Source organism: Antennarius striatus, chromosome 4 (genome assembly GCF_040054535.1).
Source record: "Antennarius striatus isolate MH-2024 chromosome 4, ASM4005453v1, whole genome shotgun sequence".
NCBI classification, from domain to species: Eukaryota; Metazoa; Chordata; class Actinopteri; order Lophiiformes; family Antennariidae; genus Antennarius; species Antennarius striatus.
This window is the reverse complement of record NC_090779.1, coordinates 19,378,696-19,391,480: the sequence shown is the minus strand read 5'-3', so window position 1 is coordinate 19,391,480 and position 12,785 is coordinate 19,378,696. Positions and strand designations below refer to the sequence as shown.

Here is a 12,785-nt window from a genome sequence, read left to right as displayed (position 1 = left end):
AAATGGGTCTATTCACATAATAACGCTGAAGAATCTGTCCAACACTTTCATTATGACATTACTTTTTACATTATACCCACGACGACCAGCAGGTGGCGGTGCAATGCAGTAACAGATAACCTTGACGCCCGGGCTTGGTCAGATGGTGGTCGGAGTCCGTTTGAGCCATCGAGCCGGTGGAAGCTGCGGACTCCCAAGCTGGAGGGGGGAGGCCTTTGACCTCTGTGAAGTGTGCCTGCTGTACTGACCAGCCAGGTACTTAAAAACTTAACTCGATGAAGGACCCATACACACGCAACCACCGCCCCCCGCTGCGCCCACGTTTATTCCACGGAGGCCCAAGCTTGTATCAAATTCTAAGTGTGCAGCAGCCACACTTGTTTTTTTGTAGATTCATTGTGACGAGTGTGGAGAAACAACAGCATATTGACTTTTTTTTTCCCAATAAAAATAAACCACTTTCTATCATACAGTATCCTCTAATGTACGTGGGTGCTTCTATTAAAATGGCATTAAATGGAACGGCCATCGTGGACGAATTTCGTGAAACACAAAAAATAAGGATTTTATTCACCGCATTGATCTCTGTCAAGTTACAGAATTTCGCACAACAAAAACCGGAAGTATATATTTTTTCATTCCGAATAAAAAACGCATTAACTAAAAATAAAACTGTAAAGCGGTATCGCAAATGGACATATCGATTGTTTTGGGGGTTTTTTTTACACTTGTCCAAACTGGACACTGGTCGTATCGAATAGTGATCGACATTACGCGACCATTTCATTGTCATTTATTACGTTTCACTTTATTTTGAAAGTCCTTTCTGGAACAGGGAGTTTAGCGTTCGTGGCAACTTGACATCGATCCTCATTCCACTGACTGGGAGAAGGTAAATCCGGCGTCAGGGGTGCTTCTGTCTTCTCGACTCCATCACCAACGCCCATTGAGGACTAAAATACAGGAAATGAACGGAGCTGCTTATTGAGCTGTCTTTTCCACGTTAAGTGTCACTGGCTCAGCTGTTCCAGTGCGGTGGTGGTGATTTTGAGAGTGCAGCCTGTTTCCTAGCGTTATCTGCTGTAGTTCTCTGATGCCCAGGCCTAGCATCAACTGTTTAAGTTAGCTGCTTTAATACTGCGTAGCTAGCTCTCCTTGCTTTGGACTCATTTCAACGCGGACTTTTTTTTAACAGTTTGATTTCCTGCCCATCGAAATAGAAAATGCCACAGATCGATAAAGACGCTTGCAGGGCAGCTTACGACCAGGTCAGAAACGATGACACGGATACCAATTGGTGAGTGGACGTGGGTCCTAATCCACATTCTACAGCGGGACCATTGTGGGTGTTGGTTTTCACCTGGTGTGTTTGCACTAGTGTGTGAAGACATCAGCGTGTTATTAACCCATTTACATATACATTTATATATACAAATAATCTGTTGTTGTTTTTTTTCCTCCCCAATTGATCCCAAAACATTATAAAATCACGCAGCCTCTTAACGATTCCACCCACTCACTATGTGGTCGTTTCTGATCGACAAGGGTGTGAAAATTCTATTTTGGGGAGAAAAAAAAAGTTTAGTTTAGTTTTTTCTAAATCTGCCGATCCCAACAATAATACCCCCAAAAACCAGATCTATTAAACGACATTTTATTTACCCTATGTAATTTAAAATAACTCGGATGGTTAAATAGGAACTCCTCCTGCTTTAGAATGTGTCTTTGTGGGTTGGGTTGCATTCTGTTAGCCATCAGATTCTGGGATTCTGCTGCAGGACCACATTGATCCAAAATAATAGCAGTAAATATCCTCAACTATTCCCATCATCTGATGAGGGAATGGAAATATTTAGGGGAGAATCCCAGTTTCCAGCACCTGGTTAAAAGGGACACACCCTGTGATGTCCTGTCTAATCATTATGCTGTTTTTCGTTTTGTTTTGTATTATTTTTTAAGCAATCACCCTACTACAGTATCAAGCCCAGCAGGGCAGAAATAATTTCCTTTGTCCTGTATGCAGCCGTAGTGGCGACACTTGCACATGGCTCGCTGCCACCTTGCATGGGTGTCTGAGGAATTCTGTGCATGGCTTCATTTTAAAAGTGAGCCCGACGTGGATATTGTTGTGAAACACGAGACTGAACGATTGGATAATGTGTGTAATTCTGCATCTTCCAGGGCTGCTTTTAAATACGAGGACGACAATATCGTGCCTGCAGGAGTAGGCTGTGACTTTGAGGACTTCAAGAACTTGTGCACAGGTAAAAAAAAAAAACATTTTCTGAATTCGCATCTGTAGTTTTTGAACCAGATGTTACCGTGGTAACGTGGATGAAGCTCATCTCCCTGCTGCCGGCTACTTTACATTTTGTGCAGTATATGAGTTCAACAGAAGTGACACCACAGAGCTTGACTCTGCAGGACGCTAATCTTTTAAGACCCTCCTCTGTCACCCTGTGGCCTTGAGCCCTGTGTGGACACTGCTAAAGCAGTAAAACTGTGTACACCACATTGTATAATGTGGTTTACAATCCTGTTCTTCATGCTTACTAGGCGAAGCATTTCACATCAGCACATTGGTCTCCATCTCCTCAGTTCCAATGTGAAGTTGAATTTTTCCACCTGCCACACCTCTGAATGAAAAAAACCTTCCATGTTTTAAAAGTGTCACGACACACACGGTGTATGTGTGTGTGTGTGTGTGTGTGTGTGTGTGTGTGTGTCTTTAACGACGGGTGAGACCTGCTGTGTATTCTGCACACAGTATTGTTGCAGCTAAGAGTCAGAACTTATTGTGCTCATCATAAAAGGAAATAAACAGCTAGAAAGATAAAGGAGGTGACTCCAATCAAGTGAACATAACTAATGGGTGCAGATCAGACAGAGAAAACCTGTCTTAGAATGTTATGTTCCTCTCTTTCTGTCCCCTCTGGGGAAAAGTATCTGATCAGATGTTGGGTGTGGTTTTTTTTTTGTGTTCCTGTTCCGTCTTTCTTCGAACCTGGCTGCCTTGGGGCTGTACTGTCTTTGTTTCTTCCTTACAATAATGAGCTCACTTTTGCAAGTTGAAATATTTCAAGAATCAATAATCACTAAAGATTTAGCCAGCACGTTTTTCTTTGGAGGATATTTTTTTACATCCTAGCTGTGAGCTTAGTTTTTAGTTTCCAGTGTGAAACAGAAAACAGGAAGAAGAAAAAACAGGAAAGGAGGAGATGATGCAGACTGATAGTGACTGTTCTGAGCTTTGAAGGGAGTGATCTTTATCTCATCCACCTTTTGCAAGGAAAATACATGAATTCTGTTTATGCGATCAGCTTGGTTCAGTTCAATGATATTCTGCCACAGCTCATGTAGACCGTGTCATAAATAATTGGACACCTCTCAGTAAAACGTTGTTCTAAGCCCACAATGAAATCAGTTTTCTAGTGTTTTAAACCACATCACAGGCATTGATGCAGGGAAAGCAGTGTCAGCTGATCACATGATAAATGCTAATTATGGGCTCAAAGTCACACTTGTCCTGTTTAAATATGTTTGAACTTAACAGGTGGGATTTCCAACATTTATATAAAGATAGTGTATCTGTTGACAGAAATATACAATAAGATGGAAGAAATTCCTTGTCACAAAAATGTACTTAAAGTAATATTTTATGAGATTAGTCAGTGTTGTTTCACCTTTGCACCAGTAGTTGAGGTAGTGACAGCACCAATGTTATATCTTTTATTAGAATTATTAGTTTTAGAAATAACAAGTTCTGAACTAAAAGCGGTGCATCACCAGAATCATTAGGATTCATTCTCTGGGGACACCAGACAGATCAACACACCGGCATCATTATCGTGTCATGCCGCTTTCAGCAATAAAAAAACACACACAAAAAAGCTAAAAACAAGGCCAGATTTGGCCTCCGGTAACATGTTGGTAACAACAGTCGGTGATACTGTTCACAGGAGACGACTATGGTGTCAGGCTGCATCGCAGAGGGACCTCCTATGGGCTGAGGGAGACACAGCGTTACCCGTCAACACTTACTGCGCTCACAACAACTTTGTTTACACAGAACAAAGTCTTTTCCAACAAGTTGGTTTTTTTGGCTGTATCATCATTGTATTTTCAGTGCGGTTTTCTCTGCAGTGTGGGTGGAGGCTTGCTGAGTCAGCGTGCCTTTAAAGGGGAAGACAAACCAGGAAGGATATGGTAGAGAGAAGAAGTGCGTGGCATAAAGGTCTGGGTTCCTGGAGAGGGTGAAAATATTTGTTTCAGTCAGAGAACGATGATGATGATGATGATGATGATGATGATGATGAAGAAGAAGACGACAAGGATTCACTTTGAGCTTCATGTTAATGTTTTTGCGCTTTATTGCTGGAGAGCCTTCATATGCTAATGTTGGTCATTAGCATGAGCCACGTCACATGAGTTCTTTTGCGGAATTTCAGAAGGACCTGATTGTAAATGGCGTCATCAATGAACTTTCTTAAATTCTAGTGTATTTATTTAAACAACTTTGGATGTCCTTTGTGGTTTAGTCTGATTAGACTCATTACAGTGGCTGTTTGTGTTAGTGCTTTGTAAGGAACATTTCTAATAGCAGCTTCAACAGGTTCATAAAAATGACATAAAAACTCCTAAACTGGGTGCAGGTGATCGCCATACTTTCAACTGTTATTACCATATAATTTATTATTTTTAAAACATTCCCAGAATTTATAACGCTGCTCTGCTGAGTTTTATGGTGATACCTCTCGGTGGAGCTTTAATGGTGTGTTCACACTTGTCAAGATTGATTCCATTAAAACAAACTGTAGTATGATTGTTCTGTCATTCAACAAAGTGTGAATCCTGCCACCCAAACTTTGGCAATGCAGCAGTCAAGCTTTTTGGGAGTTCTCAACCGGTTAAAAATACCATCATAAACACAAATTCAAAGGCAGAAAAACATGTTGTTTAGAAATCATCAGCAGTGTCCAACTGCATTGTGTTCTTATCCATATCTTTTGGTTCGAAATGCTTGTCTGAAGTATTTTTTCAGGAAAATATCTTATAAATTGGAAGATAATAAATAATAAGCTGGGACAAGACCAGCCACTTTCAGAATTGAAGAAGCCTGTTGGATGAGAGGCAAAACATCTTTTAGAAACTTTCTTAAAGTCCAGTGGATTTATTTAAACAGCTTTGGTTGAGGACTACCTGTATTTAATTTCCTGATTGACTTGCATGCTTCTGCAAATCACCAATCTTGAGAACCAGGTTTGTGTGTTGTTAACCCAGTGAGGATATTTTTCCTGATGCTTGAGATTAATGATCATGAGGGATACAATCTTTTGAACAAAGAAATGTTTAATTGTAGTCCCAGAATGTTTGTGTGTGAGGAGGTAACATGCCTCTCTGCCCAGAGTCTAAACACAGCTTCTCTGGACGTGTAACCATACTCTGTCTGAGTGTTATTACATCATTACATGTCTGTTAGCACGTTGTCCTCCAGATGAATGTGTCTCAACTGCACTGTTTCATTGGAACTGGTGTTAAAGACATATGTATTACAGTTATTTCTGAGGTGGACTTCCATGACAGTAGAAGATGTGGTCACTGGGAGATCTGTGTTTTAGCTGAAAGTCTCACAAAAGATTTGAGTCATTTCATCGTTGACCTGAATATGTACTTTGTTCAACACACACACACACACACCATGTGTGTCGTGACACTTTTGAAACATGTAGGTTTTTTTCATTCAGAGGTGTAGCAGGTGGAAAAATTCAACTTCACATTCTTCACGTAACTTTGTAACATGGGTGTTACAAAGTGATTGAATAAAACCAGAAAGCCTCATCAATCTGTATTCTGTCTAATATTCTCTCGCTCTCCTCCTGCAGATGACTGTCGTATATTCGGCTTTCTACGGGTCACAACTGGAGATGCCATGAGCAAACGGGCCAAGTTCACTTTCATCACCTGGATGGGCAAGAACATCTCTGGGCTGAAGCTTGGCAAGATCAGCACCGACAAAGCCTTGGTTAAAGAGATTGTGCAGGTCAGACCTGTGGGCTTGCATGTGGAGAGAGTAGCAATTAAAATAATGGTTGCCATCATGAGAGTAAATTAGTGCAAAGCTGTAATAGTCCCTCTAGGGAAACTGAGTGATTACAGAATGTTGGACAAAGGGATTGAAAAAACAAAATGTCAAAAATAAAGCAGCAATCATCAGCAAATCAAATGGAGAAAGATTAAATGTGAAGGAGACTCTGATGCATCATGGGAGAATGTTGTTCAAGATGATACCAAACTTTTCTGTTCATCTATTTTGGAGGCATAACCTGATGGAAATGTAGCCAATAATAGATGAAGTGAGGCTTCCTTTTAGCGAAACCAATTGCCAAAAGCGCCTCATGTTGTAAATTGTGAGATATTTAATACTATTTAAAGGTGAGCTCAAGGTTTGTGAAAGACTATTGAGGAAAAACTCTCAAGGAACCAACATTTGTCTCTGAATAATCCAACACGAAGAGGTATTTGGTTTCTACAATCGTAATTTTATGAGGAATAAATCCACTGATTCTATTCAAACAAGATTCCAACTGAAACAAGTATTGATGATTTTTTGGTCTCTTATTTTTGCTTTTCTTAATGACCTCAATTCTTAATTCTTCTTCTTTTTGTTATTTTTGTTCTGCAGAACTTTGCCAAGGAGTTCTCCTTCAATGACCAGAAGGACCTGGATGAGGAATACATCCGTGAGGAGCTAAAGAAAACCGGTGGAGCCAATTACGATGCTCAGGCTGAATAAAGATGTGCCACAGTCAACTGCAAGGGTTTGGGGTCAGGTCTTATCGAGATGGGGTGGATTATCTGGGGGCAGGGAGTGTTGGGGAGGGGCTGCTACCTCTTGGGGAGAGGGAGAGACAGGACAGAGACGTCTCAATAGCAAAGCAAAATGCATGCACCAAGCACAAATCTACCATCTAAGTGAAGTCCTACTACAAAGCAGAGATGCACCAGGAGCCGTAGAACCAGGGTGAGAGAGTGAAACTAACCAAACACCATTTATATGTCCTAACAATGGTGTTTTGTCAGAGAGGACTCTCTATTGTCATTGGTTGAACAGCTTATTGCTGCACTTTAAACATCAGTTTCAAAGTAGGTTCATTGATACAAACACTTAGGGTGCAACAACTCTTTTGCACAAGCTGCTTGGTTTACATACTTGCTTGCATCAGTTTCTGGACCTAGAACATTACAAATCACATCCACAAGACAACGTGGCTGAATTGTCTCTGACCAACTCTGGAATATTGTCATTGAGGCATTCAGATTTTGCACACTTAAAGTTGTTTTATTCAAGTATATATCTGGACTGTTAAAGAAATAATTTAATATTTTTGAGAGTATGCCTTATTGCTTTTACGAGATCGAAAACCTCAGTTTCCCTAATTAACATTGCTGGTCGTTTTTTGTTTTTTTCGTCCATACAAAAACTCCAGTGTAAAACAAGTGGAGTAGGGAAAAAGTCCTTGATTTCAACCTAGGAATAATATTTCAGATAAACCACCCAGTCTTTTTTGCCAAGTAAGATATTACATGTTTGTTAATTAACTTCAGGCATTTTTGCCTTTTTATATTATTTTCTTTTGACAAGGACAGGCTGTTATTTTTATTTTGACCTATGTTGAGTGGCTTCCGGCCTTCTTCTTGAATGACTATCACTAAGAGTGGCATTGACCCACTCATCTCCATACCAGCACTCAAAAGCAAAAAAGCATATCTCCTAAAATGTTGAACTGGTCCAGATTTAGTCCCAAAATGAACCGAAATAGTGCAATTCTGTTAATACTCTAGGTGTCTGCGAACAATGACATGTCCAGAGTTGGAGTTCTGAAATGACTGATGTAAAAGCAAGTGTATAAACACTAATGAACCAGAGTGCTGTCTGTTTTCTGTTGTGCTCTGCCCTCTCCCCAATCAGCTCATGGTTGGTTATCGACTGTGCTGTGCGTCATCATCTCACACCAATCTTCATCTCAGCTTGGCAGCAGTTGAGCATTATTAAGTTACATCCAGGCTTTAGCACTGTTTACCGGGAATAATTCCATGTAATGAGGATGTGGAGAAAAAAAAAGGAAGGGTTTCACCTCAAAAACGTATATTCTTATCATGAATCAAGTTTTCAACACTTAGGATAAGGATAAATGTCTTATTTTGAAATGAAGCCCTTCACCTGTGTTTGACACCAGAGCATGTTGTAAGTCATGTTACACTGTACCTCCTGGAGGAAAAGATCTCCATTTTTATTAACCTGTGTCCTCAGTGATGATTGGCGTCTTGTTTGGATAAAGCTTGAGTCGTAATGCTAAGTATACATTTAGCTCTTGCCAAACAGCTGTTTGGATTTGTCTCAAAGACGAACCACTGGGTTTAATCTCCAAATGTACTATGTTTGTCCTGTCTTTATTATTTGATTGCTTTATGCCATGATTCCCTTTTACCATCATTCCAAATGTGTCTCTTTGAGAATTTGAATGAACCAACAGTTTGTAGAACTGGAATAAAGCACATGACAGAGAATGACACAAAATACATTGATCCTTTACTTATACTTGTCATCAAGTATTGAATGTTCCCCAAAGGATTTTGAGAATGGAGATCTTTTCTTTTGGTGTTTCATTTATGCCTGAAAGGTATGGATACATACTGTAACCTACTGTGTTTGACTGCCTTAGTCTCCCAGGGAGAAATGGGCATAATGGGAGCTTGTGGACACTACACTGTGATAGGCTATCCCCCTTACATAGGGGTGGGACTTTTACCTGTACCTGGCCAATCACAAAGTGGGCCTGGGCTTGTCATCCCAGTCCAGAAAGAGCCAGCTTTGGTTGTAGCATCCCTTCATGTGTGGTTTCAACAGTTCCCCCCCTGCAAAAAAGTAGGATTTTACTTGTACCCTTTTAAAGATGAATTTCTTTTAGTCTGAAACTTTGCCTTTTGATTTTATTTTTAAGAGCATTTGTTAACTTGAACATTTGGCAGATGAGATTTTAGAAAAAAAATCATGCAAAAAAAGGGAAAATGTCAAGAACCTCAGTGGGCACAAGTTGATTCATTTCAAAATAAAAATTCATGTTTTTTTCCAAAATCTGTTACTCAAGTTGTCTTTTGTGTCTCTCTGCGTCACATGATCATTAATAGTCATCTGGATGATATCATGCTGTAGACTTTTTGAGGGACATGAAACAAAAATCACCGAGGTTCTTCATAGGGTTTGGCCTTTTTTTTTTTTTTAGGTTACTTAGACACTGAAGTGGATGAATGTTGAACATTTCACCCAATAAAGTTATCCAAAAAAACCCCAGAGAAATTACAATCTGTTCTTAATTGTATGAAATCACCCAGTCATAGAAGAAGATGAAGAATTATACTTTAATGATCCCCGTAGGGAAATAACTTATCCACTCTATTTTTTTATATTTCACACAAGTACTGTAGGCATAGAGGCCGTAGCACACACACACATACACACACACCCACAATGGGCTAGGCCGGCAAATGAGAGGATGATAGTAGAGCATCATACAGCTCCTCTCTAACTTGTTTTGGGGGGGCAGTGCCTTGCTCAAGAGCACCTCAGCAGTGGTCAGAAGGTAAACTGGCACCTCTCCAACTACCGGTTCACGCTCCAAATTTTTGGTCCACAGGTGGGTGTTGAACTGACCACCCTACGGTCCCGAGCCTAAGACTGAGCTACTGCCGACTCATAGGTGTTAAGTTTAACCTAACAGCCAGACAACAGCTGATGATGCCCCACAAAATGACACACAAACTTGAACAAAAACAATCTTTACAGTCATCATTTGAAGCGGATGTTCAAGTAGAGCTCCACTGATTCACACCTCAATCAGGTCTTTAGAAGTTTTTCATGCATTCCATGGATTTGTGTTTTGTTGCAGTCTGTCTGCAGGTGCTCAGAGGTGCCTTCAGACACCCCTTTAGCCTAAAAGATAAAAGATGAGGTCAGCGATCCAGCCAGAACCAGTAGAACATTTTCACATTTAATTTCCATGCTGCAAACCTTTTTTAACATTTGAAGACTTTTACCGTTCTTGTACAGCTGCTGTCTGACCCATCACCATCCGTGTCCAACTCTGCCGCAGCTGCCAGATGACTGGATTAATGATGTCAGCATGACTCAGTCACTGATAAAACATGACTCCATTGGTGTGTGTGTGTGTGTGTGTGTGCGTGCGTGCGTGCGCGCGTGTGTGTGTGTGTGTTAAACAGGCTAGCAGACAGGTTGCGTCATGATCGAGGTCTGGGATCAGTCAATGTAAGCTGTGAAAAAGTGAGTCGTCAAGGTTGAAATTTAAGATCACTTCAAATAAATGTGTGATAAGTCAGGCTGGTTGAGTCAGGAGTGACTGTGGTTGTCCACTGAGGTATCAGCTGTTCTTCATCAACTCTATTCAATATCATGGCAACACTGAAAAAAATACATTAAAAAATAAGTATGAATTACTTCATTGCTCTTGTAATAAAGGTAGATTCGTCTTCTTTATTACATCCTGTGAAGCAGTGATGTTTTGTAATTGTCAGTGTTTGTGTGTTTGTTCGTCCGTCCGTCCGTCAATTAGATCTCTAAGCTACAAGAGATGAGTCACAGTAACCACAAGTATTTGAACATATGATGAACCAGAAACTGTACATTGTCACTCAGACCTTAACAATCATTTCCACACAAAATTCTGTTGCCATTATTAATCACAGTTACAAACAATGTTTAACTGGTAGAAAAATCTGCTTTTCAGAGTACCATCTGTGTCTCTCAAGTTTACACAGCAATTAGATAATATAAAAGAGATTAGATAAGACTGGAAAACTACAAAAATCTATAAGGCATAGCACATTGATCTACATTATATATGTCATAAATATGTGTCTGTAGAAATGGAGAAATGTTGAGGAAGAAATGAGAAAAAACAAAATTGAAGCTTCCAAACGTGCACATTTTACTCAGACGTTGCTTGAATTGAATCTACATCATGATATATTTATTTTTATTGATCTTTTATTTATGATATTTGCAAAATATCATAAACAGTAAAAAAAAAAAGGTTTTAAAAAATACAACAAAAAAACAGTATAAAAACAACATTTTGTGTGTTCCTGAAGTCTGTAACTTTAGGAACACACATTCCAACAATCTGAAACTGACTTGACAACATCTGTCCTGAGGAGACCTGTGTACACACAAATGGGAAAAACCCTATCAGTATTTTTTTCCAGGACAAATTACATTTTGAATCCGAAGTTTACATTTTGACGAAGGATGTTGAACATTTTCAATATACATTCCATCAATGTTAAAAACATTTGTCTTAACACTGAATTTATATACCCTTCCAAAAAGTTCTTCAGTGTTTTTAAGTGTAGCATTCATGTCCTGACAGCTCCATACAACATCAGTCTTAGCATGCCCTTTACCCAATCTGCACAGGAGAGAGAGAGAGAGAGAGAGAGAGAGAGAGAGAGAGAGAGAGAGAGAGAGAGAGAGAGAGAGAGAGAGAGAGAGAGAGAGAGAGAGAGAGAGAGAGAGAGAGAGAGAGAGAGAGAGAGAGAGAGAGAGAGAGAGAGAGAGAGAGAGAGAGAGAGAGAGAGAGAGAGAGAGAGAGAGAGAGAGAGAGAGAGAGAGAGAGAGAGAGAGAGAGAGAGAGAGAGAGAGAGAGAGAAATGGGGGGATAGCTTACAAAACATGTTGGAGCATCTAAGGAAGGGTTAGCAGATCCTTCCTGCATTCCTCTGAACTCCTCTACACATCATCATGTTTTACAGCCTACAGCAAGTCATGTGCTCTGTCCAAGCATGCATGCATGCATATGTGAGTGTGTGTGTGTGTGTGTGTTTGTGTGTGTGTGTGTGTGTGTGTGTGTGTGTGTGTGTGTGTGTGTGTGTGTGTGTGTGTGTGTGTGTGTGTGTGTGTGTGTGTGTGTGTGTGTGTGTGTGTGTGTGTAATGGAGGAAGAGAAAGACAAGAATTTTGTTGAGACACCCAATGTTATCAAACTTTTATACGCAATGGGTAGATTTCCTCTGAATGTACAAAAAAAAGAGCAAAAAAAAAAGAATTATACCATAACAATGTAGGTGGAATACTCAAATATGGATAAAAAGTTGAGCGTGAAATGACACGTCTCACCCTCACTGAAGTCATCTTTGCTATAGAGTGGGAAGGTGAAGAGCTTGTGAAACTACTTGTTTCACAAGCTTCGGTACTACACACAATTGGTACTACACACAATTGGTACTACACACAATCGGTACTGCACACAATCGGTACTACACACAATCCGCAGTACCGAACACAAGACATGGTTTGCGTTTCAATGATTGATTAAAAGGAGCATTTACAGATTTCTGAGTTTTTACCCAAGACACGGCACTGGAAAATTATATCACACAGCAGACATAGCGACAATTCCCACTGTCTCATATTTAATCAATCACAATGAACCACCAATCTTACCTCTAAAATCTTTCTTTATAATTGCTTGCAGCTTCCTGAGTTGTTTCTCTCCGTCTATAATTTGTAAATTGGATAGGTGTCGGAAAAAAGACTGAAAGTTGTGAATACTGTTGTTGTTATTATTATTATCGCAATTGGAGAAAAAATGAGAGAGCTAGAGAGGGAGACAGCAATAGAAATGGGTTAGCAGGAGGGTGAATGGGGACGTGTACATTAAAAAATTTCCACATTTGAGCAAAGCAAATTGGGGGTTGGAGGTGGGGGGTCTC

General features: G+C 40.0%; 1 protein-coding gene and 1 long non-coding RNA gene across 2 annotated transcripts; one reads left to right on the top strand and one right to left on the bottom strand.

The window, feature by feature from the left end:
• The first annotated feature begins 863 nt into the window (after nt 1–863).
• Nucleotides 864–9,143, top strand: cotl1 (coactosin-like F-actin binding protein 1). Its single transcript, XM_068313824.1, has 4 exons — nt 864–1,297; nt 2,182–2,264; nt 5,883–6,040; nt 6,683–9,143. Exons 1-4 carry the CDS (start codon nt 1,224–1,226, stop codon nt 6,791–6,793), a joined length of 426 nt encoding a protein of 141 aa, XP_068169925.1. The 5' UTR covers nt 864–1,223; the 3' UTR covers nt 6,794–9,143.
• Nucleotides 9,144–9,453: 310 nt separating this feature from the next.
• Nucleotides 9,454–12,785, bottom strand: LOC137594423 (uncharacterized). The gene is made up of 3 exons (XR_011035246.1): nt 12,517–12,785; nt 10,096–10,477; nt 9,454–9,991 (listed from the first exon to the last, which is right to left on the bottom strand). It is a non-coding gene; the product is annotated as an uncharacterized lncRNA (long non-coding RNA).